Raw genomic sequence first — 27,684 nt, 5'->3', positions numbered from 1 at the left:
TCGGATTTTTTGCTGCGCTTGGGAAATCTGCGGAGATGAAGCGAGGCAGTGACGTTCATCTCAACGTCTGTTGCTTCAGAGGTGGCCCCCCGCGCGGTTAGCACGCTGCGCTGTGAACCCGGCGACCCGAGTTCGATTCCTGACCACGGATTAGCGAGTTTTCTTTAGACTTGCGAAGACATATTTAGACAATAGTATGATTCATTTCGTGTGATTTGTCCTGCGCTTGTACATGTGTTTATAAAACGGGTGATTTAAATATTTGTTATTTCTGCACAAAACCGAGTTAAAAGATTTAGGAAATCAGTTTTATTAAAAAATGCATGTTAAAATTGAGGGAAAAATAAATATACAAGTAACAAATTAAATGGAGTGTCATTAAAGTACTGCTTATACCTCAAATGTATATGCAAATGTGTTGAACCAAATGTAGTCCGTGCATATCAGCCCATACAACTATACACAAATAGCATCACCCCAGGCTGTGTTTTTCGTTCAACCCCATCGGAAAAGTTCATGTTTGACTCACACTGAGACAATCGCCCCAAACCCAAATCCATATAAGTGCTCTACAAATATTGCCTTCGTCTTATTTAAATGCCATCTTGACGGCACCCTCATCTGACTTCCAAAAACGATGACTGCCAAACGGTGAAAGATATATTTCTTAAAAAAAAAACACAAGAGTCGATAGCCAGGAATAAAAAAAAAAGCAGGTTACTGCGCACTTTGCAGCCTCGTTTCATCTTGGGAAATGCCAAAGTTAGTCAAAAAAAGATGATCATCTCATGTTGACACAGCGGGGCCACTACTTCCGCAGCGGTGTTTGTTTGGAGCGGCCGATGGCCTCAGTGGGTGGCATCTGCTCGCTAAACAACGTGTGGCAGCTTCGAGGGGAGGAGGTTGGGGAAAGAGACAACTGACCTCAGTCGCGCGGTGAAGGCACAGAAATAGACAAAGAGAGCGGCATTGCCCACCGCTGAAAAAACACCGGCCCAGCGACGGAGTGCGGCGTGTTTGGTGTCACTCTTTGGTTCTTTCGGTAAAGTCACGTATAAAGATAAAAGAATAAATTAAAGACTAGCATACGACGTTTCGATTGCAACACAAGCAATCATCATCAGGTATAAATGAAATAAAAACACAAATCTAGTTTGGTGTTCATCTTCTTGGTTCTTTCGGTAAAGTCACGTAGAAGGGAAATAATAAAATAATACAAATTTTACATAATAAAATAATTCTCACGACGTTTCGGCCACAACGCAAGCAGCCGTCCTCAGGTGAAGAACAGGTCTGTCGGAAAGACAGCGTCTCATGGTCTCAGCTCGCCACAATCAGAGATTATGAGAAACTGTAAAATGAAAAGTGGATTTTAAATTAGTTTGGCAGGTTCAGCTCCGAGAGTTAAAATTTGCCCACCATAATAAAGGTTTCTTGGGTTAGATCGCATAAATATAAACGTGTCGTTAAAACCGCCACCACTAACCCAAAACATCTGTATTATGGATATACTATTGGTCGCGAGAGAGCCTATGTGCTCAACCCAATTTGTACACGCCAAACAGTTGACAAGCAGAAAACAATTATTTACAGATCGGAAGAGGATATCTACAAGCGCAATGAAGCGACTCCAAAAGTACTTCTTTCGTGTCACTTGACTTGGCGCGATGCTCTGCTGACAACAACATTTCGGAAGGACGTTTCCTTGCCTCGTGCCGTGGTTATATTTGAACATAGGATGTAAGCGGAGCTAAAGTCAACTTATTTCAATACTGTCAATTCAAGAGCTCGCCAGGTAACTTTGGATGAGAACACTGGGCTGGCACCGCTGAGATGGTGGGTTTCGATCTGGCCAAGCGTAGTAAGTTGAGGGCCTCAACCCGGTCGCCAATGTCCACGTACAAATTCTAATATTAAATTAGTATTTTCAATCGATTTGGCAAAAGAAGACTAGCTCTGAAAATGAAATAACTTATCTTACGTTTTGATGACAGTGTGATCAACATCTTTACAACAGGCCACATAGGGAAGTGGAAAATAAGAGGTTTGAAGAGGAGGTGATCTCATAAAGCAGTTCTGTGAGATCTTCTTCCATGCGCTAATCACTCGCATGCGTCGATGCAATGGATAATACCTCGTCTCACGGCATGATACCAATAGTACAAGCTGAATAAAACTGACACAAAGGTAGTTTTCTTATTTTAAGCCACCAATTCTATAAAATAACCAAGTTCCTCCCATGAATCCAAGTCACAGCAGGGTCAACCTTACACACCAAAAATAACATGCGTTTTTTTTCCTTATGTACACACTAAATAAAGTTTAAATACAATTTTCCAGAACTGCCTTTTATTCACACAACTTTCCATCAACACATTTGCTTTAGTGTAATATAAAAAGGTAACTTTTCCCAACAATTAACTCGTATATTTTTACAAAGACTCGTTTAGTAACCTAATTTATGCGCTGGTGGAAAGGCAAACGTTGGCAGAAATTGCACTTTGCCAACACATTCATCAGGCCCATTGTCCAAGCAGGCCACGAAGATTTGTGAAGACCCCATCCATAGTTTGTGCTGATCAACAACTTTCATGTGCTGGTAGGAAGGCAAACGTTGGCAGAAAGTGCACTTTCGCCAACACATTAATCAGGCCCATTGTCTAAGTAGGCCACGAACATTTGTGAAGACCCCACACCTCAGATTGTAAATGTTGTGGCTGGGCTCTCCAACACACCGGTGTGCTGTACTCGTAACGAGTTGGCACCTTCTGTTTACGTGACAAACCTTACTAATTGCTGTGTTGGGTGGTGGTGGGTTTAACGACACATTCATATATTTACACGATCTAACCCAAACAAACCTGTATTAAGACCCCACCAAAGTATGCGTTGATCAAAAAAAACTTTCCCAAAATGCCCAGCGCTACGTGGGCCTCCACCGCCCTCTTGTGTTTGCTGTCAGGCAGTAGACGGACTTTCAATGTCTCAGGCTACAGTGTTGTAGTACTATGTAGAAAAACGAGTTCCTTTGATGATTTAACTTGTTTTTTTTACATGCCCCTGTCTGCATTGCCCAACGAAAGAAAAAAAGTGCCGAATGCTGGCAAGCTATACTTCACCACGCTGGTCAGTGTAGGTTGGGTGAAAGCACAGATGAGAGAGGAGTACAGTAGCAATACAAAAATGGATTTCTGCTGCAGCCGATAGCAACCTTCTAAGCATCGTAGTCACACCCACCTACTACTATCCAGGCTCAAGCCGGCTTAGCTTCCGGGACATATTATGATCGGGTGTGTTCCAGATGATTTGGTCATAGGTGTCATTTCTTCTATAAGAAAGCATTAATGGCCAACTTTCCGAGTTTATTTTTGATTGGTGTCTCGAAGCTACGTGCCACTGAATTAGGTGGTGGTGGGTGCCGAGGGGAGAGGGGGGGGTGAAAATCATTACTCTCCTAATACAAAATAAATGAAAGCAAAAAACATCGGCGCACACATTTTAGGCGCAACGTACAAAGAAAAAGGCGAAAGGAGAGACGGTGAACTCACGGGAAGCGCTGGGAAGGCCGTGTCACTGGGCACTAGGCCTTCGTCCGCCGTCTGTCGGTACCACGGGTCGCTCACTTGAGGAGACCGCATCCGCCCGAATGCTCTGGGCAACACAGGAGAGAAAGAAACTCCAGTGAGTACAATCATAATACTAGAACTATAAACTATTTTATTTTACGGTACCAGGTATTTTTTTCCATTTAAAGCTTTCGTGACTGCAGGGATTCATCTTCTTGGTTCTTTCGGTAAAGACACGTAGAAGGGAAATAATAAAATAAAAATAAAACATAATAAATACAATTCTCACGACGTTTCGGCCACAACACAAGCAGCCATCCTCAGGTGAAGAACAGAGCTGTCGGAAAGACAGCGCTCCAATGAACACCGCTAAGCTTGTCAGCGTATTTAAGCTGAGTGAGAGGAGCAGAGCGCCTTGACAAATGAGTTTCCATATCAACAGAGGAATTTAGCATAGATAATGTGAGAGATTAGCATGATGTTAAAGTACCAGGTATGTAAGGCCCCACTGAGCTGTAGAGATAATTTTCAGAAGCGACCTCGCCACAGCGAATGATAGCTCAACGAAGCGGCTTATCGCATGGAAATTTATATCAGACAAGTACTCTAAACGCAAGTTGATTCTAAATGTGGAGAAAGAAACCCGGAGGACCCGTTGAACAACACACGCGACCACGGGGAGAACATGCAAACTCCAAATATACAGGGAGTCAGGGTCGGGATCGAACCCACGACCTCCTGTACACCAGGCGAGGTAGTTAACATCTCGCCACCATGACGCACTCCCTTCCTCCAGCCATCCGTGCGGTCAACTCCCTGGCTCCGTTCAAGTCCAGGCTCAAGACCTTCCGTACTCCTCCTCTGTCTCCGACTGCTATCATGCCCCCAGCACTGATGTTTGCATATTGCACCAGGTGCTTATTTAATGCTGGATGTGGACTCTCACACACGCATACACAAGCGCTAACACTCATACACCACAACATACACGTAAAGATACTCCATATAGCATAGAACAGACTGTTGTGGCAAGTGTGGTTAGCAAGCGCCGATGAGCACGGCACGGCACACGAGGGCATGGGTGGCCAGTACCATGCTTGGCCACAATCCTAAAAACTCATTAAAGACTGAGTCACCTTAGGGGAGGCCCAGGACCAGTCAAAATATTTGCCACTTTTATTGGCCGTAAACTACATGCACAAGACAAAGACCCCTCCTCTTTATAGCCTTAACGGACCTTTGGGAGTAATTGCTATTCGTGAGCACCTACGAAGGCTGGAACGATACACGAGATGGTGGGTGGCCAAGCACCAGTCGTGGTTGACACACTGCTCCAGGTACTCATTTGAGGCCGAGTCGACCTAGGTAGGGGAGGCCCAGGATCGGTTCAGATAATCGTCACTGGTATTGGCTGTGAGAGGGAATGTAACTCAGGTCGCTGGATTCATAGCAAAGTGTGATAACCACTACACGACCGTTTTCCACTACATGCGCACACACAGACAACAACAGCCGCCATTTGCCACTAAGTGGCCTTGAAGTCACCAAGGCGCTTGTGCCAAGCCAGGTGCACTGCCAAGGCCACATGAAGTATCGAAGGCTGGCTGGAGGTCAAGGAACGGACCAGATGCCATGAGCTTACTGAGATAACTGGCGGATCCACCACCAAAGACAAAGATACCCCGTATAGCGTTAACAGACGCACACACACCCACCTTGCTTGATGGACCGGCCCCACTGCCTTGCTGGGTGGCCCTCCCTGAACGAGGCCAGAGTAGTCCATCATGGACGGGTTGTACTCCATGCTGCAGTCGTGCTGCGCCAGCGAGCGCATGGCCCCTGACTTGTGCTGTTGCTGCTGCTGCATGCGTGGGGGGAGGCTCATCTGACCGCGGGGGGCGCCCTCCCTCTCTCCCGGGCGTCCTCTCACGTCCCGCCTCTTCCCACCCTTGTTCCAGCCGTCCTGCTCCGCCAAGTCTGGAGAGATCGGGCACGAACGTAAACGTAACATCCGACGTGAAGATCTGTGCAAAAGTCGATGCCATCAATTCCTGGCCACATTGCGGGCCGACACCTAAAATGCTTAGCAAGCTCTGGTTGTCTTCCCTCCAAGTATTAACCAATCTTGATTTGAAGCTTTCGTGACTGCAGGAATCCATACTCTTTGGTTCTTTCGGTAAAATCACGGAGGTAGAAAAATAAAATAAAAAATAATATATCACAATTTATTTTTTTCTACCTACGTGACTTTACCGAAAGAACCAAAGAGTAAGTATCAACCAGGCTGAAAATCTGCTTAGCTCATGAGATCTGATAAAATCGGGCACAGTTAGTGTGATTTGGTCAAAATTACTTTACCACTGCAAATAATTTGAGTTTGAGGTCAAGAGTTCATCGCAGCGAATGTTGCTCTGCTAAACCCGGTCAGATTTTGTCTCTCCACGTGCTGCTACCGTGCACCTCTTCTGTTCTGTCGTCCTCCGGTAATGTTACCGATGATACAAAGCCTGCCCATCGCTTCCTTCATCCCGTCAGATGCCTTAGCTGTTGCAGTGCCAACAATCCACCTTCAAGGTATATTCCGTCAATTTCTTCGCCAGCACCTGGCGTTAGCGCTTTCCCACGATCGCCAACCTCCAGGTGTCACCCAAATGTGCATCCTGGTATCCTGCCCTTCTCCATCCTGCACACGTGCCCCACTCACTGCCACGTCTATGCCCGCTTACATCAACAAAACTATGTTGCGATGCTTTAAGAGTCTGAACCTTGAAGTCGGTAACTCTCGTGTCGTTGAATTCCGAGCCATGCATTGCATTGCACACAATGTACAAATTAAATGTGGCTCAAATAATCAGGTGTTAACCTTACTCATGTACTAAAAAACGCTCATTGACGTCAACAGAATGAACGCAGCTGGCGCTGCGAGCCACGCGATACGAGGCATGCGCAGTTTTGTCGATCAAAGTGAAATGTATTCACCCCCCGTGTGTGGGGCCACACGGCAGCCCTGATAAATAATTTGTGCGCGCGCGTCGCTGTAAGAGGATACCTGGAGCTGATCCCCAGTACGTTAGTGTCGGGTTCCAGGAGAGCGGCTTCAGATTCTTCAAGGCAACACATTTACTGAAACACACGCACGCATTATCATGAAATCGCACCGAGACACACATTGACAAAAACATGTTTTATTTCAACCAGGTAAGGCCCACTGAGCTGTACAGTATAGCTCTCTTTCAGAAGCGACCTGGCCACAAATGATAGCGCAACGAAGTGGCTTATTGCGTGGAAATTTGCAGCAGCCAAATACTCTAAATGCATGTTGATTCTAAATGTGGAGAAAAAAAACAGAGGAACCGGAGAAAAATCCACGCGGCCACGGGGAGAACATGCAAACTCCAAATATACAGGCGGCAGGGTCGGTATTGAACACGACCTTCTGTATACCAGGCGAGGTAGTTAATATCTTATCACTTATACATTCGCGCACCCGGCTAAGGTAACTAAGAGAGAAATACAAAATCTCACAAGTCAGATAATGCTTTGCAATCGTGTGCCTGTTAAATAGTTTACTATACATGGCCAATACACATCTCAATTGACAAAACACAAAAACTCCCAAGAATGAAAGTGCAAGTTCAAATCCTGATCAGGAGTGACACAGCCCCCGAACATGATCATCATCATTATCTTCAACATTCCTAACAAAAATAAAAACAGCTGCTGCATCCTGATGGGATGATTGGGGCGTCGGCTACGGCTGGTCACCATCAAAGCCAGTGCCAGCAACAACGAACCACCACCAGCAACAGCACGAGAACGTGTGTACGTTCAACTTCTTTCGTACCATACGTAGCCAACCTTGCTAATCTGAGGTGCGGGAGAAGGACAACAAACTAAACACAAAAAGCAGTTCTAAAAAAATGGGTTTTCAATTTCCATTTAAAAGTGCATAACTCCAGTGGATTCCTAATATCAAAAGGAAGAGCATTCCAGACGGCCGCAGAAGCGCATCTGAAAGCGCACGATGCAGTAACCATCTATGTTCGATGGCCAGCCAAGAGCCATTGCTGCAGACTGCTGCTGCTGAGAGAACGACCGGAGATCGCGTGACGGTTTATGCCCTTCAACAATACCAGCAAAGTATTGTGGTTTATTTGTGGAAAGCACTTTGTGTGTAACGAGTGCGACCTTCTAACGGCAACCAGAAAACGGTGCTCACCTGCCCTTGAGCTCCTCCACGTAGACGTTGACGGGCCCGTTCTCCGTGAAGATCTCCGTGATGTATGCGGGGTAGTAGCGGTCTCCCCGCTCCTCAACGCGCACCTGGCAGCGGCCGAACACGCAAACACATGACGATCAAACACAACACTATATGGATATACACAGTGCCTAAATACGACCGCGTGTTTATAGATATTACGTAATGGAAGAAACGAACATGCACACAACGGAGTAAGCATGCCAAGGATCATTCAATTTGCAGATTTAAATAAATTCGTATCATCGTCCAGTCCACGAAGATCTAAAGCACATGTGGAAACAAAACAGAACGGACGATTCTTTACTGAAATGTGACCACGAATGTAACAATTCATCAGTGGGGGGTGTCGATGCCCAAGAGTGAGGCAAAGGGCGCAACAGTCGCATCACGTCCTCATACACAACACACAAAAGTGCGAATAGGAAGAGAGCTCACCAGACACTGATCGCCTTCTGAGAAATGAACTCCAGGAGCCGATCCATGATCTGCTTCGTGTTGCTCTGCGCCAGAAAGTAGGCACGCTCATGATCAATTTGCCTCGGCAAAGCTTTCGAATGTTAAAAAAAGTACAGCCGGAGTTCACAACATTGCAGTTAACCTTCGATTATCCGAGGGCGGATTATCTGGGTTTCATACGAGCCAAACGTTAAATACGGAGTAAGTTTTGTCGACACATGTACAAAAGTTTAGCTGCAAGATGGCAGCCAAAGTTGAATTCGCGATCACTGGGACTCACAGATCCACATCATGACCAACTGGGAGAACTATTCAAATATTAAAATTAAAACGATTAATCAAATCTAAATTGGCAGTTTATATGGCGGGGAGTTGGTTGGTCGGCAATGTTTTCTATGCTCGTGTGGAGGTCGCTGGAGCCAGCGGACAGCTTCACAAGCGCCGTGGTAAATATCTCTAATGCAGCCTGCGAATGATCAACACGAACAGCTTCGTCACTATGCGCTTTCCCACGGTTTGAGATCGGCACCGATGTAGATGCAGAGCAACAACTACAATGTCACATGCAGGTGCTCAAGCCAAGATAACGGCGTCAGGAGGAGCGGAGTTGTACACCGCTGCGATTTCGCCTTCGTAAATTTGTGAATCGGGGCATTGCATCGTTACACGTTGTACGGTCTGTTCTGGATGACCACAGTCGCACACTGCTACAGGAGAGTTTTTTTTATTTTACAGTCGCACTGTGGGCTATTCACAATTCTAGATTTGAAGCTTTCATGACTGCAAGGATTCATATTCTTAGGATTTTTCGGTAAAGTCACGTAGGTAAAACATTAAAATTAATAAAAGTAAAATAAAATAAAAATCACGACGTTTCGGAGGCAACACAAGCTTCCGTCTTCAGGTGGAACCGTCACAGCCACGACAGCTGTATCAAGTAAATACTTGATACGGCTGTCGTGGCTGTGAGTAAATACTTGATACAGCTGTCGTGGCTGTGACGGTTCCACCTGAAGACGGAAGCTTGTGTTGCCTCCGAAACGTCGTGATTTTTATTTTATTTTTATTAATTTTAATGTTTTACCTACGTGACTTTACCGAAAAAACCTAAGAATACTATTCACAATTGTCCATAGGTGTATGACGAAAGAGCCGCCCGCGTCTCCCGTGCGAAACGAAACTAGAACTATTTTAATAAAATTAGTTCAACTAAACTAAAGCTACTAATTATTTTACCAGGTAAGGGCCCACTGAGCTATATAGCTCTTTTTCAGAAGCGACCTGGCAACGAATGATGTGGAAATTAATAGCAGCCAAATACTTTAATCGCATGTTCCTAAATGTGGAGGGAAAAACCAGAGGACCTGGAGAAATATCCACGCGACCACGGGGAGAGAAACTTGCACACTCCAAATATACAGTAGGCGTCAGGGTCGGGCTCAAACCCACGACCTCCTGCATACGAGGCAAGGTAGTTAACATCACCTAGCCACCGTGATGATGAGCGAGAGAGAGACGCAAACTCCAAATACACAACAGGCGTCAGGGTCGGGATGGAACCCACGATCTCCTGTATACCAGGCGAGGTAGTTAACATCTCCTAGCCACCGCGGCGTTCACGCTCCTCAACCCCTATGGCGACCGGCACGATTTTCATAGTGGATGACAAAGGCACAAGCCCCATACTGTAAAACGCTCATTCATACACAACACCAAGACTCTGCCCTGCCCCCCTTTGTTCAGCACTGTTTGCTGACGACAAACAATACCTGTGGTGTCTGTCTTTGACAACAGGCGGTGGGTGGGCTAGAGCAACATTTACCTTTCCTGGAAGCAACCCACACCTCAAACTCCACGTTTCTGTACACAAACGGGTCCAGCGACTTCATGACGCTGAATGGGACGGACTGCAATCGTAAGCACGCACGCAAGCACACGCACGCAATCAACTACGCGCACACCGTCCATGTAGGTTCAACACCAGCAGCCTTGATCAATTCACTGCTGGATGAAGGCCTTGCCGAGCAGTTGCCATTCTCCCGTAGACACGCAAGATAACAATCCATCTAGCTCCTGCACAAAAACCCATTTCATCGTTGCAGGCGTGTTCAATGATCATAAAATCTATTCCAGAAAGTGCCTATATTTTAGGTTGGTGGCTCATGCAGTTTTGTAAAATAAAATATTTGTAAAATGCCCAAACACGTAGAGCTCCGAGCTGTTCTTCAGATGTCACTACAGGAAGCAGATTCTTAAATCCATCTGTGCGAAGCTGTAAGAGTTATCCCCTCGTACGTGCTGGTTTTCCCTTGGTAATCGAGTTAGCTCTCACAGGCAAAACGTGTGTTTATGGAAATTGCCAAAACTCCACGTGCAGGACCCAACTGTAAAAATCTCGGACACGAGATGCGGCATTCCCCGAATAAATTAAACATCCATACATTTACTAATTTTACTTGTAAACATGGTAGGCTAGCTGCTGATTAGTTGACGAGTAAACTGTGGCAGTTAATGGGAAATGGGTCATCGTGTTAGCTTGGGTTACTGAACACTATTACATAATGCAATTCTTTTAAAAACATAAGAAGAATAAATCATCGTATATTGCTCACCTCAATATCTCCCCTGGAAAGACAAAGTAAAAAGGACAGTATCAATAAAACAACTCCATGTAACTTTACCAATGCAACACGACTGCTCAAGGTAATGAATGTCCAACTGTTATACACACGACAATGTACTGTACATGTTGACTCAGCTCCAGGCTGACACTCCGCTTTGTACACCACACCGCTCAATTTGTTTTACAGCCCCCCCCCCGTCAATCCATTGCAGGATGAAGGCCTCCTCATATTCCACGTCAACCGTTGGGTTGTTTGACCATACTTCACCACGCTGGTGAGCGCGAGCCGGCGAAGGAAGGAGAGGTGGGGGCCCACTACCAGCTCGGATACCACTCGCCACCGATGAAATTAATTGTCGGGCATAGAACTCGGCGTCGGCGGGTTCATAATGACGTGCCCAAACCCACGCAATGCAGTGTGCGCAAAATTTGCCAAAGTCGAAAATAGCCGTCAAATGACTGTAGTGGGATTATACACGGCAAGCATCGCCCCCCCCCCCCACTGGCAGACTCGTGGCCTAGGTCACTCTTGCAAATGAGACTTTATCCTGATCTCTTGAGTTCTGACCTGGTTAAACAAGATAAACTTGAAACTTGAACCACTGCATGAAATGAATGAGCGTGGCACAAAGCAGGGGAGGTGGAAGGTGAGGGAAGGTCATGGGAGGTTGTGATGTGGTGTGAGGGGAGATGCGGGGAGGTGAGGGAAGTGAGGTGAGGGAAGGTGACGTGAGGTCAGGGTATGTGACGGAAGGTGAGGCGAGAGGAAGGAGAGATGAGGGTAGGTGAGGCGTGGGAAGGTGAGGCGTGGGAAGGTGAGGCGAGAGGAAGGAGAGATGAGGGGAGTTCAGGTGAGAGAAGGTGCGACGAGGGGAGATGAAGAGAGAAGAGGGGGAGGGGAGGTGCGGCGAGGTGAAGCGAGAGGAGGTGGAGGTGAGGTGAGGGAAGGTTATGGGAGGTTGTGATGTGGTGTGATGGGAGATGTGGGGAGGTTAGGGAAGTGAGGGAAGGGGAGACGAGGAGAGGTGAGGCGAGGGAAGGAGAGATGAGGGGAGTTGCGGTGAGGCAAGGCGAGGGAAGGTGAGGCGAGGGAAGGTGAGGCAAGAGGAGGGGGAGGTCAGGTAAGGTGAGGCGAGGAGGGGAGGTGAGGAGGTGAGGTGAAGAGAGGAAAGGTTGAGACGAGGGAAGGTGAAAACAAGTATAACCCGTAAAAACTAAGTTTTTCACTATAAATCTTTTATATGCGTGGCGGCTAAAGTCCTCTCGTCCTCTGGCTTGAGATGGCTGCCACCTATGGGTCAGATGATTGCATGGCAGCATTAAGCAATTGGTAATTAAATATAATATTTTTGTCCTAAAAAGTGTAAAATTTTGGAAAAAAATTTTCACGAACATTAATTGTCACGCACAACGAGTCTGTGTGCAAAATGTCAGCTCGATTGGATCACGGGAAGTGGGTTAAAAAACGACCGAAAGATTTGCACGGTCCTAAGCAAGCAAGTGAACTTAATATAAAGGATTTAAAAAGAAAAGAGGTGAAGAGAAGGGAGGTGAGGAAGGGGCGGGTGAGGGGAGGTTCTGCGATTCAAATGCAACCAAAGCGGGGTGAGGTGAAGGTCGGTGGACGGGAGGCAGTGGGAGGCAGAACGCACCCGAAACTATCCAGGATGGCCTCCTCAGATGAGCTGTCATGGTTCTTGCGGCTGCGATAGAGCTCCACGGAGGCCCGTAGCGTCTGCCTGTTCACCTCGAACACGTGCTCGTACAGCAGCTCGTACAGCACCGCTGGCAGGGGGGAGGGAGCGAGCCGGGAGGTGGACAGAGAGAGACACGGAAATGGCATTCTGGTTGTATGTATGTTGAAATTATTTCACACCTTATGGAGCTAACCGTGCTAAATGGAGGTGCGGAGCGGGAAGGGGGGAAGGGCGCCATCGAGGCCCTGCGTTCAATAAAAATATACTCTTACACTTCAGTCGAGTCATGCGTGTGTGCCAACCGATTATTTACAATTCGTGTAAAAAATTATGAAATTGTTACGTTCATGTTACGATTAAGCTCAAGGGGAAAACCAAACTGGTTGGAACACAATAAAAAAAAAGGTCAAAGACGAGTTGAAATATATATTTTGCAATTGAATCACAGCCCCAATTCATAAATACAAATCGAATCTCTGGAGGGTTGAATTGCTACATGTTTAATCATCACCATCATTGTTAATCTCGGTATTAACAAAAGCCTCTTATCCGCTAGTACAGCAGCATGAATGCAGCCGCTCCATCAAACGCAGCGTCATGCAAATCATCTCTTCCGTCTGGTTTTCAACGTTAGCATTTGCAAGGCATATCTGTTGACCGCAGTCGAAAAGCAATCGAGGCACTGCGGAAGGTGAAGAGATAAACATCTACTCAACATGGGGTTCTCAGACAACACACGATCTGTAAAGGAGCAACGACATTTAACAGAAACAGACAGACAGACTGGGTTGTGAATGAGAAAGTCAAAGGCAATCTGTGTTAAATAACACTGGTCAACACACTTTTTCTGGCATAAGGTATTCCAACGGTTTTAATGTAATTTTGGGGTGCTGACTCCAAATCTGGCATCAGTTTTTGTCGATCACATCAGGTTTTTGAGATATCAAATATTGCAGTTTCAATAAAAACTGCAGAAGAAAAATATTAAATAAATGTGGATATCTACATAAAATGATATTATAAACACACTATCCTAAAAATACAGCACCATATTTTAACACTAAAGCAATCACTGACTCGCAACAACTTGCAATCATAAGTGACAGAGTTAATTTCGGGTAAAATCAATGAAAATGGGGTATGCCGATAGCATAAAAATGATGTGATAGACCAAATCTGAGATCAGATTTGGAATCAGCACCCTGAAATTAGTCTAAAACAGCTGCAAAAGTCCAGGCCAGAAATATATTTTTTTTTTGTTGACCAGTGTAATCCAAAGCTTCACACTAGAGGCCAACCGAAACTGAATTCCTGGTTTCGGCCGAAACTGAATCCAGACCGAAAGTTAAAAATTTTCTTTTGGCCGAAACCGAAAGTATGCCGAAACAGGCCATTTACAAACTTTCGGCGACGAAACCAAAACCGAATTTCAGTCGGCCTCTACTTCACACCTCCCCCCCCATCTTTCCCTACCCCTCTTGTGTTTATTAAAATAAAAGAACAGCCAACCTTTGTGATATTCCAACTGTAGGCTCTGTGATTAAGGATGCCTAGGACCTGGGCCATGTGTTCATTGTTGGAACTGTGCCATGCGTTTGTAAATCGTAAATAATGAAAATGGCTTTAAAAAGACACAAAGCTTCACCACACAGTGCGATAGGTCAGGATATGTGGTTAGATGGGCACTGTCGTGAACAATAAAACAGCTTCAATCTTGATTTGAAGCTTTCGTGACTGCAGGAATCCATACTCTTTGGTTCTTTCGGTAAAGTCACGAAGGTAGAAAATATAATAAAACAAATCACGACGTTTCGATCACAACACAAGCAATCTTCATCAGGTGGAACAACCACAGCAAGAAAAATGCTGAAGTAGGCGAGAGATCTGCCGTGGCAATATTGTGTCAGATCTCCCTGTCATAATGTCATTAGTAGGCAATGTACTGCTCAAATGATTGATCGATTCAACAATTAAGATATTCTTAATCTCATGATGCAAGCCTCAAATTGCATGTGTAAAAATCAATTGCTTCCATTTACGGAAATCGCATTCAATTGCTGGATTCACTTCCATTGAACAAAAGACGCAGTGTGGGAATAACATGCGAGGCAGACAATAATAAAACAAAATAGATTTTTTTTGTTGCTTGTTGGCAAATGAATTAATTTCTTATTTCGCCTATCAAGGTCTAACAAGCAACAGATGTCCTTCCCCCCGCACCTCCAATTCTCAGAACATACATACGTACATATGTACATACGTACGTACATATGTACATACAAACTGCCTTGATTAACAAGCGGCAAGCGCAACCGGTGCCCCGTTACGTCAAGAGGGTTTAGGACAAAGCGCTTGCTTGCTGTGTGACCCCAGTGTGTAGGCTCACCCTGACAGATCCCAGCGACGGCCGGGAACTTCCGCGAGTAGACGCTGTCGTAGTGATTCCCGTTTGAGAAACACAACAGGATCTGCCAATAAAGCCAAGAATCGTGTACAACAACAACAACAAACAACCCTTACAAATCTACACGCCATTCATTAGTATTACATACCCTGGCATGCCAAGAGGAGGTACAGCAAAAAAATGTGGACTCCACCTGTTCTGCCTCTGTGGGATAGAGTGTTTCCCCCTCGCACGCGTGGGTTTTCTCTGGGTGCTCTGGTTTCCACTCGTGAAATTGGCCGATAACACCTTAATATATAGAGGACTGCAAAGCTTGGGCAATTGTTGGCGCTGGCGCATTGCATGGCTGCCTTCCTGCTGGTCTGTGGCTCCTTTTGCCTCGGAGTTGTTCTCTCCGTCTACGAGAAGAAACTAATACCGTGCGCGTTACAAGCTGAAATTAGCATTATACGGCAGAAATGTCTAACAGGCAGATTCGCACGCCGATGATGGATCAGCCGAAACAAACTGCTTCATTTGATTTGCCCTATTGTTAGAACCACAAGTTCAGTAACACTCGTACGCAGTGAATATGTTTTAAGCAAAAGTAAGCTCCAGGTTGTGGAACGCATGCCGTGAGAACAACGGATGAATCACAAGGCCCATAGTCGTGGTGGCCATTAAATAAAAACGGAATAAATTTAAACAAAAACATTGCAATGTTCCTACAGATAAGTGGAGATATTTGTCCTGCTTCTCAGAGCAAAAGCAGTGACTAAGAATTTGAACGTGCTCTAAGGACTGTGACGTGAATCAATGGATACGCTCAACTCCGTCGATTCGTACTTTGTCTTTGAATCCATGCTCCGTTACGTTTGCTGGTGGTCTCCCCGGTTCTTGGTAGATGATAAAATCTCGACTACGAGCAAAGAGAAAATGAAACAAAAATTACACAAATAAACGCAACACTTTAAAACACTTAGACAAGATACAGCTGACACTTGTTGTGGAATGCAAGTGATCAACTATGAATAAACTATTAAATTATCACTCGTGGTTAAACACCAATCAACTGACATCGATTAACACAGGTGTGGCTAATACAACTATTCACGAGCTCTGAATTAAGATGCTCCAGGGATTAATTATGGACAAATATGAAAGAAAAACATGATAACCCACATCTCGTTGTCCTGAAAGTATGAGGTTTTTTGTTTTTAAGTGGCCAGATTGAGTGCTCATTATTACTACGTTTCTGAGTGACTGGCAGAGCCGCCCTCTAGCCTACACACCTGATTGGTTCACAAGTGACGACTTCACACTTATCCCTCTATTCAAGACCGAAACAGGATTTCTCCACAAATCTGTATGTCGCCTGATGATGCTAGTTGTAATTACTGATCAAACGTCCTACTCAAACTGTAAATGTTGTGCTGTACTAGTAACGAATTGGCATATTTTGTTGACGTGACAAACCTTTTTAAATGGCCGTGTCGGGTGGTGGCGGGTTTAACGACACATTTATATTTACGGAATCTAACCCTAAAAACCTCGATTAAGACAGCCTCACTCTGCCGATGAGACAGTGAATGTCAAAACAGTTCAAGAATTTGTATGCATTGAACCAATGCAGCTCAAAAATAAATCACTCCTAGAAGGCCACGTGGACAATGGGATGTGTAAACACAATCTCGTGTATCTTTACGAGTAGAAATCAGATATGGAAAGGAGGCTTATGCAAAGGATAACAATTTCTTCCAGGACACTTCTCATGCATTAGCGCCATGCAGCCGATTGCTTTTCATGATTGAGGGCAGTCGACCCTGATACTAAAATCAAACATCCCTACCCTACCCTTTTTATGTGCCTCGAAAGCCCGGCACACTCAAGGACGCACGTTTCCAGACAAAATGTGTTTCCTTCGCTTTAGGCGCGACGTTTCCCCAAGCAGAGCAACAAGTCTCCCGGATTAGCAGACCCGCGTTCTACTTTGAGAAACATTTCCCAACAAACATTTCGCCTCTGGCCAATCAGCAGGCTCTGTGAGCAACGGAGTCATCGTCGGTCATGTGACTGTGCAAGGCGTTGGTTTCTCAAGGTTTCTGAACGACTTTTTAAAATAAATGTTTTGAGTGAACAATAAACGCACATCTTCTTGGTTCTTTCGGTAAAGTCACGTAGAATGGACAGACCTGTTCTCCACCTGAGGACGGCTGCTTGCATTGTGGCCGAAACGTCGTGAGAATTTATTTTATTATGTTTTATTTTTATTATTTCCATTCTACATGACTTTATTGAAAGAACCAAGAAGATGAATCCCTGCAGTCACGAACGCTTTAAATCGAAAAATAAACGCACATTTGTGGTGGGAACGTGTATGTGGACGCGCGTGTCTTTGCTTACGCTGGGACTTAAGGCTTTTAGGGGCATCGTTTACGTCATTGTTCATTGGGTAAAATCGGATTTAGCGCCTTTAAGTCTTAGACGGCAAAAGAAAATCCCGCCTCGCTGAGGACTTACCTGTACATTATGGAAAGTGCATTTATTTCTAAGTCGCCGCCCCATTCCTGCGGGAAGAAATCGAATGAGCAGTTGTTTAAAAACTGATGTTCTTGTTCGTGACAAACTTTCATGAAGTTCTCACTCACCCCCCCCACAACCTCTAAATGTTTCTCATTGTCACCAATAATTTGCCAGGCCCCCATTGTGAAAGAGGTGATGCATCTCAATGGACTGAACGGAGTGCATAGTAATTTCTGCGATTTAATTTCAAAGTAATGCAGGTGCAAGCAAACAATATAACTAGGGCTTGCGAGGATTCGTGAATCACAATCGATTCTAATGTGCATGAAACACACGTCAAAAATCGCGCACCTCGCCACCGATTGTGTTCAATTTGTGAAAGTGACGTGCGAATTGCACATTAACGTACCTGTATATGAATACAATGAACACGACAGAACAAATGAGACGGAGCGCAACAAAAGCCAGAGAAGGCAAATAAGATCGGAAAATTCAGACTAAACCCCCCCACCTTCCTCCTCCTCCCTCGATTCTTGTATAGAGTGGTGACCACGAATCGTGGCAAATTTCACCGAATTGGAAGGAGGAAAAGAAACAACACTGTACTGCACAATAAAAACAAATCAACACATTTGTCAATATGTGTTATTGACAGATTTGTCAATAACACCACGTGGCCTTAAATTGGGAAATATGTAATAGGTGATGTTTTTGGCATTGGCCCTCATTCGTAGCACATTGAATCCATAGGATTCAAACTTCATAGCACTTTATGCGATGAAGATTGCTCAAAATGTCACGGTGGCGCTTCATCGTACACTTTGTGCTACTTTGTGCACTTCGTGCTATGAAGGGCCATTGCTCGAAATGACACCTATTGTAATTTTCATTTTAAGGCCACACACAGTGTTCTTGACGAATGTATTGAGTTTTTTTTGTTACTTGTACACCACTGCCAATGCAGTATCACAAAATACATTTTATTCCACATTTTGTGGGGGTTTAAAGGAGGCATCATTTTTGGTAAGATCGACACAGGATGATATTTACACACACACGACAGGGAACCACACTGGGTTATGCCGTTCGTCTCATCAACGACACACTGAACAATTTTTAAAAGCGGTGACGGGCATTTTCTCAAACGCTGATCACGACTTTCGAACAACAAAGCCACGATACCTTAGCAACGTTCCTAACAACGTGACACACGCCAACTCCGCTTCAGCTTCACATGGCAGTGTGGGTAATGACCATTAAAAGCAATTCTTGCACTCACAATGTACACTGAATTATCATCACCATCATCAGCCACGGTCAATCCACTGTTGGATTCAAGCCTCTCCAAGCCGCCCGCACACCTCATGATCCCATCATGTCTTGATCCACCTAATATCTGCGCCTGATATACAGGTGTTCGGGAGTTTGATCCTGACTGACGCCTGCTGTATATTTGGAGTTTGCATGTTCTCCCTGTGGTCGCATGGATTTTTCTCTGGTGCTCTTGTTTTTCCCTCCACATTTAGAATCAACATGCGTTTAGAGCAAGGGTGGCACAGTCGGGTTTTTTACAATCGGGTTTAATTGTCTTTTTATATTAAACCCGATCATCTGAGTTTGAGAGAAATCCGGTTTAATTGGTTCTAATTGCGGCATCCGAGCGGAACTTGTCAACGATGGGCTTCATCCATTCCAAGCCAAAGAACTCACTGGCGCCCACGATTGTGGAGAAGCTCGTGTTCATCAAGACCAACCTGCCCGCCGCATTCTACGACTACCCCGTGCCCGACAGCCCCGAGTACGATAGTAGCACCGACGAGGAAGCACCCTAAGCCTTGGATCAGAGTTTCGTATTCATTAAACCAGGTTTTAATTCCCCGAAATCGGGTTTAATTGTATTAAAGAAAAAACCCGATGCCTGTCGCTGGAAAAATCGGGTTTTTTCCAGCCATGGTTTAGAGTATATGGCTGCTATAAATTTCCATATGAGAAGCCATTTCATTGAGCTATCATTTGTGGCTAGGTGCCTTCTAAAAAAGAGCGATATAACTTAGTGGGCCTTACCCGGTAAAATAAAAAAAAGTTTAGTTTTAATTTACTTTCTTAATCTCAGAGACTGAAGTGGGTAAATAACTGGAATTAGAATGATTACATTGACCTACCATTTGGCAAAGCGATACAACGCGAAGTGACGTGCAAATGAATACCGACAATGATGTAACATCGTGACATTTTTACCTTCGGATTTGAAAGCTGCTGCAAATGATCTTCAAACGAGCCTTCGACGAACTGCAATGAAATAAAACCGTCATTGTAAACATTAATTCACTTAAATTTTGATTTAAAGCTTTCGTGACTGCAGGGATTCATATTCTTGGTTCTTTCGGTAAAGTCACGGACAGTAAAACCTCTGGTCACGACCATAATTCGTTCCATAACTTTGGTAGGCAACCCGATTTGGTCGTGACTCAAACTTAATTTTCCCCATTGGATTGTATGTAAATACGATTAATTCGTTCCAGACTCCTACGAACGGTAGATAAATGTAGTTTTTTAAAGATTTTTAAGCACAGAAATAGTTAATTATGCCATATAATTCAGTGTAATAGTAAACTAAATGTAAAAACATTGAATAACACTGAGAAAACCTTGAACAACAGAGAAAACGAACATTGCCGCGTCAAGGTTTAGAATCGTTCAACAAGTCGGTCGATTCTGAGAGAGAGAATATTAATATGAGCATTTCATGTTTCTATTGAAAGTAAGTTAACAGTAATATTTGGGTACAGTATTGTTTTTGGAAGCATTCACCGTAATATCGTATGAACGTTTACTTCACCGCATCATCGTATGAATGATGCGAGAAGAGATTAACGAGTTCTTATGTTAGCGATTTACGTACTCGGCGCTTTCACTCTCTAAATTACGGCTTGAATGAGGGGGGAGGGGTATGACTACACTCACAGAATTAATATCTTACTAGGAATTTAATATAACAAAAGTTATATACATAACTGTTACGCTTTGTGTAATTCAACAAAACAAACAAAACTTAACTCAGAGTTCTCTCCGAATTTCACGAGTCCGTTCTAGACCCCACAGTTTTGTTTTGAGTTTTAAGCACAGAAAACATAATTAAAGTTTGAAAAATCATTAATTATACAAAAATAATGAACAGTTTAATAGTAAAATATAAATTTTAAAACCTTGAACAGAGAAAAAACCTCAAACAGAGAAAAAAAAACTTAAATAACAGAGGGAAAAAAATTACCGTAAATAACCAAGGAAACAAACCTTGCGTGTGGGTCGCTGTTGTTTGTAAACAACAGCGACCCACGTGCAAGGTTTGTTTTTTGTAAACAAACAACAGGAAATTTGGCGCTTACAAAAAAATGGCGCGGAAGGGCGCGGCCGTGTTTGATCGCCACCCGAGTATGTGTTCGTGACCAGATTTTAAAAAATTGTGAATTTTTTGGTCGGAACCCGATTGGGTCGTGGTCAGAAGCATTCGTGACCAGAGGTTCTACTGTAGAAGGGAAATAATACAATTATAACATTTTCTTGCTGTGGATTTCACACCTGATGACGATTGCTTCGTGTTGCAGTCGAAACGTCGTGATAATTTTATCGTTTTATATTTTTATTATCGTATTATTTCCCTTCTACGTGACTTTACCGAAAGAACCAAGAATATTAATTCACTTGTTCAGAAAAGCGTGCCTAAACCAGAGTTGGGACAGCCTACAGACCCCAAGGGCCATACGGGGGACCCATGACGTTTTAATTTACACGGTCCGCTGCACACACGAAGTCTATCAATTCATCGAGCCCACAAACGATATTCATCCATCACTGCAAAAATCTTCACACTAATCCACCAAAAGTGATCTCAAAATCTTATTCGGCCAACGCCTGCCAACTCGACTGCCGCGTTTGCATCGGAGGATTCACTCAACCTCACGCACTGCGCTGCATTGGACACACAAACTATGACAGATACGATCCATAATATCATCGAATGTCTATCTTAAAAAAAAAATACTGCGTTGGTAAAACAGAGCATGCTTGCCAACACGTTTGCATGTGGAGTGGCGTTTGCAACAAACGCAGTGTTTATCACACATTTTCAGAGGGGGCCGCTTTTGACAGTAAGACATCATCAGTGTGAGGACCGCCACACATTTGAAACCATTGGGGGGTTTGACAGCACAATGGGGGTGTTTTAACATTTGTGTATTGTCAGGGGCCGCACGAAAGACCTCCAGAGGCTGCCAGTGGCCCACGGGCCTTGCAATAAAGATCACTAGCATGGACGTTTTGTACTTTTGTGTTCGAGGTACAATACAGCTCAATGGACAGAGCAGCAAAGTTTCCTCCCGAAGTTATGAATATGCAAGTGTAAACCCTGGTCAGGGATGACACGGCCTCAACAGTCATTGTCATTCCTCAAAAATCAATAACAAAGCACCAGCAGATGAGACAGAACGACTTATCAGTGGTTGACTGAAAAATGGACCTCATTCTTATCAACGGAATGTGGAATTTCCAATAATGGCTCAAGGAAGCCAATGGAAATGAGCAATTCCCAGGATTCATTTTTAGGCAGTTCACGGGGCATGAATTAATCAATATAGTGGAATCTTTCGCGCATGATATATGCAATGAGTCGTACGTGTAACTCCTCATTGAACACAATATATGCAAATATATTGAAATGACATGAAAATGTTCCATTTATGATCATGAAGTGAACAAATCCAAATTTAAATACAAACGAGTAAGGGAAAAACAGACGAAAAAATATAAAAACTCATAAATCTAATCATGATCCTGAACGGTGACAATTCATGAAATTGCCAAAAGGGGGAATTATCACATATTACAGCAAAGGGTCACTTTGATATTAATCCAACCGCACCTCCGATTAGCGTGGATGGCTATGTACGGTGCAAATGAATTTCAACATACATACATATGCGTGTGTTATCCAATTATTCACTGTTTTTTTATACTCATTCTAGATTTCGATTTAAAGCTTTCGTGACTGCAGGGATTCATCTTCTTGGTTCTTTCGGTAAAGTCACGTAGAATGGAAATAATAAAATAATAAAAATAAAACATAATAAAATAATTCTCACGACGTTTCGGCCACAACGCAAGCAGCCGTCCTCAGGTGAAGAACAGGTCTGTCGGCTGCTTGCGTTGTGGCCGAAACGTCGTGAGAATTATTTTATTATGTTTTATTTTTATTATTTTATTATTTCCCTTCTACGTGACTTTACCGAAAGAACCAAGAAGATCATTCTAGATTGTCCGAATTAGTGCCAATGACCGTGGGAGCACCGTAATTAAAGGCCACGGAGTCCACTTAAGGGTCACACCAGTCGAAGGGAATTGCATGGAAATGCATCAGGTGTTCAATTAATAGAGAATACACCATCTCTTCCCTCTGGTCCCTCGAGAAAATGATCCGACTTACATATGCATTCCACACATGAAATTAAAACCAGAAACGAGACGATGTCAACGCTGAAATCTTCAGTGACCCACACATGCCGTCCCCTTGTGGAAACATATAAGGACACGCTGCTGCCATTTGCATTTCTACAAGAAAAAGTTTTTTAATAAATGTCAATTTCGGTGTGTTACGTGCACCGTTATGATAGTTTAACATGCGTTACAGAGTTTGCCATCTCAGGGATGTTCTCTCCCTTTGCCGCCACTGTCATTAGTTTAGACCACCGGCCATCGTCCCTTCTAGCCAAGCGTCCTGTTCCAGCCCACTTGCTTTTCATAACAGTAAAAAATTAACCCGTAAAAACAAAGTTTTTCACTATAAATCCTTTATATGCGTGGCGGCTAGAGTCCTCTCGTCCTCTGGCTTGAGATGGCTGCCACCTATGGGTCAGATGATTGCCTGCCACCATTAAGCAATTGGTAATTAAATATAATTTATTTTTTCCTAAAAAGTGTCAAATTTTGGGAAAAAAATTTCACGAAAATAAATTGTCACGCACAACGAGTCTGTGTGCAAAATGTCAGCTAGATTGGATCACGGGAAGTGGGTCGTAAGCACGCAAGCAAGCAATGAACTTAATATAAAGGATTTAAAAGAAGATGAAACATCTTAGAGGCTTAATGCCCTTTCCGGCAAGAATACAGGAGGTGTTAAAATGTTCAAACACCAAATAGACATCAAGTTAACCACACATGCTTGTAGCAAAACATGCTAACAAACATGCTAACAAACATGCTTTGATAATAATGTACGCATTGGCCTACACCAGAGAGACTCCTTCATGGCTCTGTCTCACCTGTGTCAGACCAGAGAACGCCAAAAAGTGAACAATACAAAGGCAATGCAGACATCAGAGCATTAATAGCTTGGGTCACACAATTTAATATATGGGACCCTTTTTGGCAGTATCAAGATGATGAAAAAATGAACAGGCTTTACCCTTTCGATTTCAAGCTTTCGTGACTGCAGGGATTCATCTTCTTGGTTCTTTTGGTAAAGTCACGTAGAAGGGAAATAATAAAATAATAAAAATAAAACATAATAAAATAATTCTCACAATTTATATTTTATTATTATGTTTCATTTTTATTATTTTATTATTTCCCTTCTACGTGACTTTACCGAAAGAACCAAGAAGAGGCTTCACCCTTTCCGCCAAGAATGTTTTTTCATCATCTTGCTACTGGCAAAAGGGCCCCATAGATTACGGTAAATAAGAAGTCTCTATCTTGAGTGCGTTTTCAAATCCATGTGTTCCTCCCCCTTCTCTCCAGATGTCACTCCAATCATTATTTATTCACGCTCCTTTTCGCACTTACCAGCTTTTGTTCCATTTTGTGTGTCTGTGTGCCTAGATATGTGTTTGTGTTTGTCAGGACAGTCCCATTATGCCCATTAAAACTATTAAAACAATTACATAGACACACTGTTTTTGAGGTTCTTCGCACATTTGGAAAATGTTTTCAAGCACAACTCGATTTAGCTGCGTGCAGATTGTTTACAGGGCCCCTGATTGTGTAGGGAACTATATTTACACAGAGACTCAATGAAGGCTCAATGAAGGCTCTATGAAGCTTGCATACAGGGGGCTTGATTCCTGTGTGTGGCGTTTGTCTGGATATTAGTGGTGGCTATTAAAATGATCATGAAGCAGACACAATGCCACACTATGGTTGCCCATTTTGTCTTTTGTAACATTTATACACGGACAGAGCCACCTATGTTAGACACGATTGTACGTCGATTAACATCGACGCCGTCAATTCTAAACAAACATTTACAACAATAAAAAGAGAACTGGCTGGGTGGCTAGTAGGGCTTTAAGCCATAGCAAATGCTGCGTGCACATGGGGCAGATTATATATACATGCAGGATATAATGCAGCGAATCGCTGCTTCAGTGACCGCATTCGGCTATCATTTAAAAAAATAGACGCAATACAAACTGGGTGGCTGTTTGTCTCAGTGAGATAAAATGAAAATTAATGTTTTGGATAGCTGGCCTTACACGTGAAAACAAATCAGATTGTTCCAGAATACTTTAAGTCAAACTAACGTATACACGTAGCGAACGGCGGTGGTGCAGTGGTTTATGCGGCGAACGACACGAATTCAATCCCCGGCCACGGCTCACATGTGTGATATCACAACCGGTCCTGGGACCCTCCCCACCTGCCCTTTTCACCAACCTGCACTGACCAGCGTGGTGATGTATGGTCAAACAACCTCCATGACCAATAAAGCTTGGGGAAGCATTTAACCAGCAGTGTATTGGCAAACGAATATAAAGTATTATTATCATGTATACCATTAATCGTAGAGAACCCATTTCACTACAATAAAAAATAAGAGACAGATGTACATTTTCATACTCTTCTCACAATCCGGTACTCAGAGCACTGAAAATAATAAAATGGCAAAATAATGTCATTAAGGTGGGGTTTTTTTATATATTCTCTAAACATGTAAATAATATTCTGGTAAAAGAATGACATTAATAGAAGCACAAATTAAAAAGTTTAAACCGTGTCAGTCTTCGGCATTCCGCTACTCCCACATCTTTGGTGCCGTGATCTACGACACGTCCTCCGAACATCTGACGCCGCCGTTTCAATTCAACCCGCTGTTTATTTGTTACACGGAAAATCCCATTTACACAGTTATTTAACTCATTGCTGTGGCAACGGCCCGCAGCAGCCACCAAACAATAGAGTTGGGGTGGTGAGGAGCCCAGCCAGCAGACAGCCAGAAAACTCGAGGCACAGATTATTTAAATAGCAGTACGATTGCTAAGTATATTCATTCATTCAACACACATCGTCTGCGAAGGACCGCTTCGCCGAACATGTGACTTCTTGCGACAGCATTCGAATAAACTGCTCTGGCTGCCATACACCGTTGTCTCGACTAATTTGTTTTATCCACGCATCACGGGAGGCGACCACGGGGGAGGTACCATAACTTGAGGGTCGCAGCTTTCACTTCGAACATGGACCGCCAACTGAAGGGAGTGCAACTTTCCTGAAGTTTGCACATCAAGACGGGCGACGTGTCTACAGAGTGAGTCGTCTCCCTCGAACTAAGCTCTCAATCGCTAGGGGACCGGTCGCAGATGCAACGGTGACATTTCTGACAAAGTCGAACCGTCAAGATGCCAAGAAGGCGTCTTTGGCATCGCGAGTGGAAGGATTGCAGCCGATTCAAATCAGCTTGAAGCAGTGTCCAGGCCTCCGCACCATACAACAAAACTCACCAAAAACAGCACTGGTCGACTCACAATTAGGTGACCAGACTTAAACGTTTCTTAAACCCAAACGTAAAGCACGTGGAAAATGTGATTATTATTATTATATATGTTTTTACATCATCAAGCAGGTATCAGTGGTCAAGGGACAACTGATAAAGAACATGTTTTTGCACAGGAGACAAGGGGAATTGTTTTCAAGGATAAATTGTGGTGACAAGAAACAACACGAGTACGACAATCACAAAATATAGATGACGTAACAATGTCAAATTTGTAAGAGACACGGAGGAATAACGGAAGTTTGGAATTGCGTCAAAGAGATAGGAAGAAGAGGAACACGTAAATCGGGGAAACAAACACTAATCGGAGGGATGAATTTGACTGGGTAAAAAATTAACCCGTAAAAACAAAGCTTTTCACTATAAATCCTTTATATGCGTGGCGGCTAGAGTCCTCTCGTCCTCTGGCTTGAGATGGCTGCCACCTATGGGTCAGATGATTGCATGCAACCATTAAGCAATTGGTAATTAAATATAATATTTTTGTCCTAAAAAGTGTAAAATTTTGGAAATTTTTTTCACGAAAAGTAATTGTCAAGCACAACGAGTCTGTGTGGAAAATGTCAGCTCGATTGGATCACGGGAAGTGGGTTAAAAAACGACCGAAAGATTTGCACGGTCGTAAGCAAGCAAGCAAGCGCGCAAGTGAACTTAATATAAAGGACTTTAAAAAGTCAGTGGTCTTGGGCAAAACATTGAAAGAGATGATGCCCGTTGGTGGACGCTCATGACAAGAGTGGAAACCAAAAGACAGAACATGCCTGATAGTGTGCCTACCACAAGGATGGAGCGATGACAACAGCTCCAGAGAGGATGATCGATAAACGAGAATGGCATTTGGTCCAAATGGACTAAACCCCTTCCCCTTCTCGGGACAGCAGCCAATGTGTAAGTGGGCATCATGGGAGACGAGGCTCGAAAGAAAGCTGTCCTCTGGTGTGGACCAATCAGTTTCAAAGACACTGCATATACTACCAGAGCATGTTTTTTGTTTGCATGTTCACCACAAGTACAGGTAGTCCCCGAGTTACGATGGTCCGACTTACGATATTTAGATCTTACGATGGCGATACGACAAAATTGCCATCAACAACCTAACATCATTCAAGTATGCAGACGACGGACAGAATCTTGGCGAGTACAGTACAATGTGGTACGTTACGATACGTTCAATGCATGTATGATACGTAGCTTTAGCGATTTCATTTTAGGGTTACCACGATACGATGCGTTCAATGCATGTTAAAAGTATTTATGGCATAGGATTGTTTCCTGAAAAAACTTTCTATTAAATTAAAGTTCATATAGGTAGGCTAAGAATTTACCATGTTTTTTACTTTACATTTTACTG

At 43.7% G+C, this 27,684-nt stretch overlaps 2 protein-coding genes across 6 annotated transcripts in view; both read right to left on the bottom strand.

Annotated features, from left to right (window-relative positions):
- The window catches only part of LOC144936125 (uncharacterized), a 40,351-nt gene extending 30,130 nt beyond the window's left edge, over nucleotides 1–10,221 (bottom strand). Inside the window, exons 1-6 of one of the 2 annotated variants that reach the window (XM_078863007.1) lie at nucleotides 10,106–10,221; nucleotides 8,263–8,327; nucleotides 7,786–7,889; nucleotides 6,616–6,689; nucleotides 5,282–5,543; nucleotides 3,549–3,651 (exon numbers count right to left, since the gene is read on the bottom strand). In XM_078863007.1, coding sequence (XP_078719133.1) covers nucleotides 3,549–3,651; nucleotides 5,282–5,543; nucleotides 6,616–6,689; nucleotides 7,786–7,889; nucleotides 8,263–8,327; nucleotides 10,106–10,172 — 675 coding nt within the window. In that variant the 5' untranslated portion in view covers nucleotides 10,173–10,221. The remainder of the gene's footprint in view (nucleotides 1–3,548; nucleotides 3,652–5,281; nucleotides 5,544–6,615; nucleotides 6,690–7,785; nucleotides 7,890–8,262; nucleotides 8,328–10,105) is intronic. The other variant, XM_078863008.1, reaches the window with a different exon arrangement.
- Nucleotides 8,289–27,684, bottom strand: part of OTUD4 (OTU deubiquitinase 4) — a 33,852-nt gene continuing 14,456 nt past the window's right edge. For 3 of the 4 annotated variants that reach the window (XM_078863013.1, XM_078863011.1, XM_078863012.1), the window contains 5 exons: nucleotides 19,748–19,798; nucleotides 17,507–17,553; nucleotides 15,833–15,905; nucleotides 14,990–15,071; nucleotides 12,445–12,691 (listed from right to left, as the gene is read on the bottom strand). In XM_078863013.1, coding sequence (XP_078719139.1) covers nucleotides 12,492–12,691; nucleotides 14,990–15,071; nucleotides 15,833–15,905; nucleotides 17,507–17,553; nucleotides 19,748–19,798 — 453 coding nt within the window. In that variant the 3' untranslated portion in view covers nucleotides 12,445–12,491. Of the gene's footprint in view, nucleotides 8,313–10,224; nucleotides 10,909–12,444; nucleotides 12,692–14,989; nucleotides 15,072–15,832; nucleotides 15,906–17,506; nucleotides 17,554–19,747; nucleotides 19,799–27,684 lie in introns of those variants that run through there. The other variant, XM_078863014.1, reaches the window with a different exon arrangement.

Source organism: Lampetra fluviatilis, chromosome 15 (assembly GCF_964198595.1).
Source record: "Lampetra fluviatilis chromosome 15, kcLamFluv1.1, whole genome shotgun sequence".
Taxonomy (NCBI): Eukaryota; Metazoa; Chordata; class Hyperoartia; order Petromyzontiformes; family Petromyzontidae; genus Lampetra; species Lampetra fluviatilis.
The sequence above is the reverse complement of the archived record's forward strand: the minus strand, read 5'-3'. Positions and strand labels throughout refer to the sequence as shown.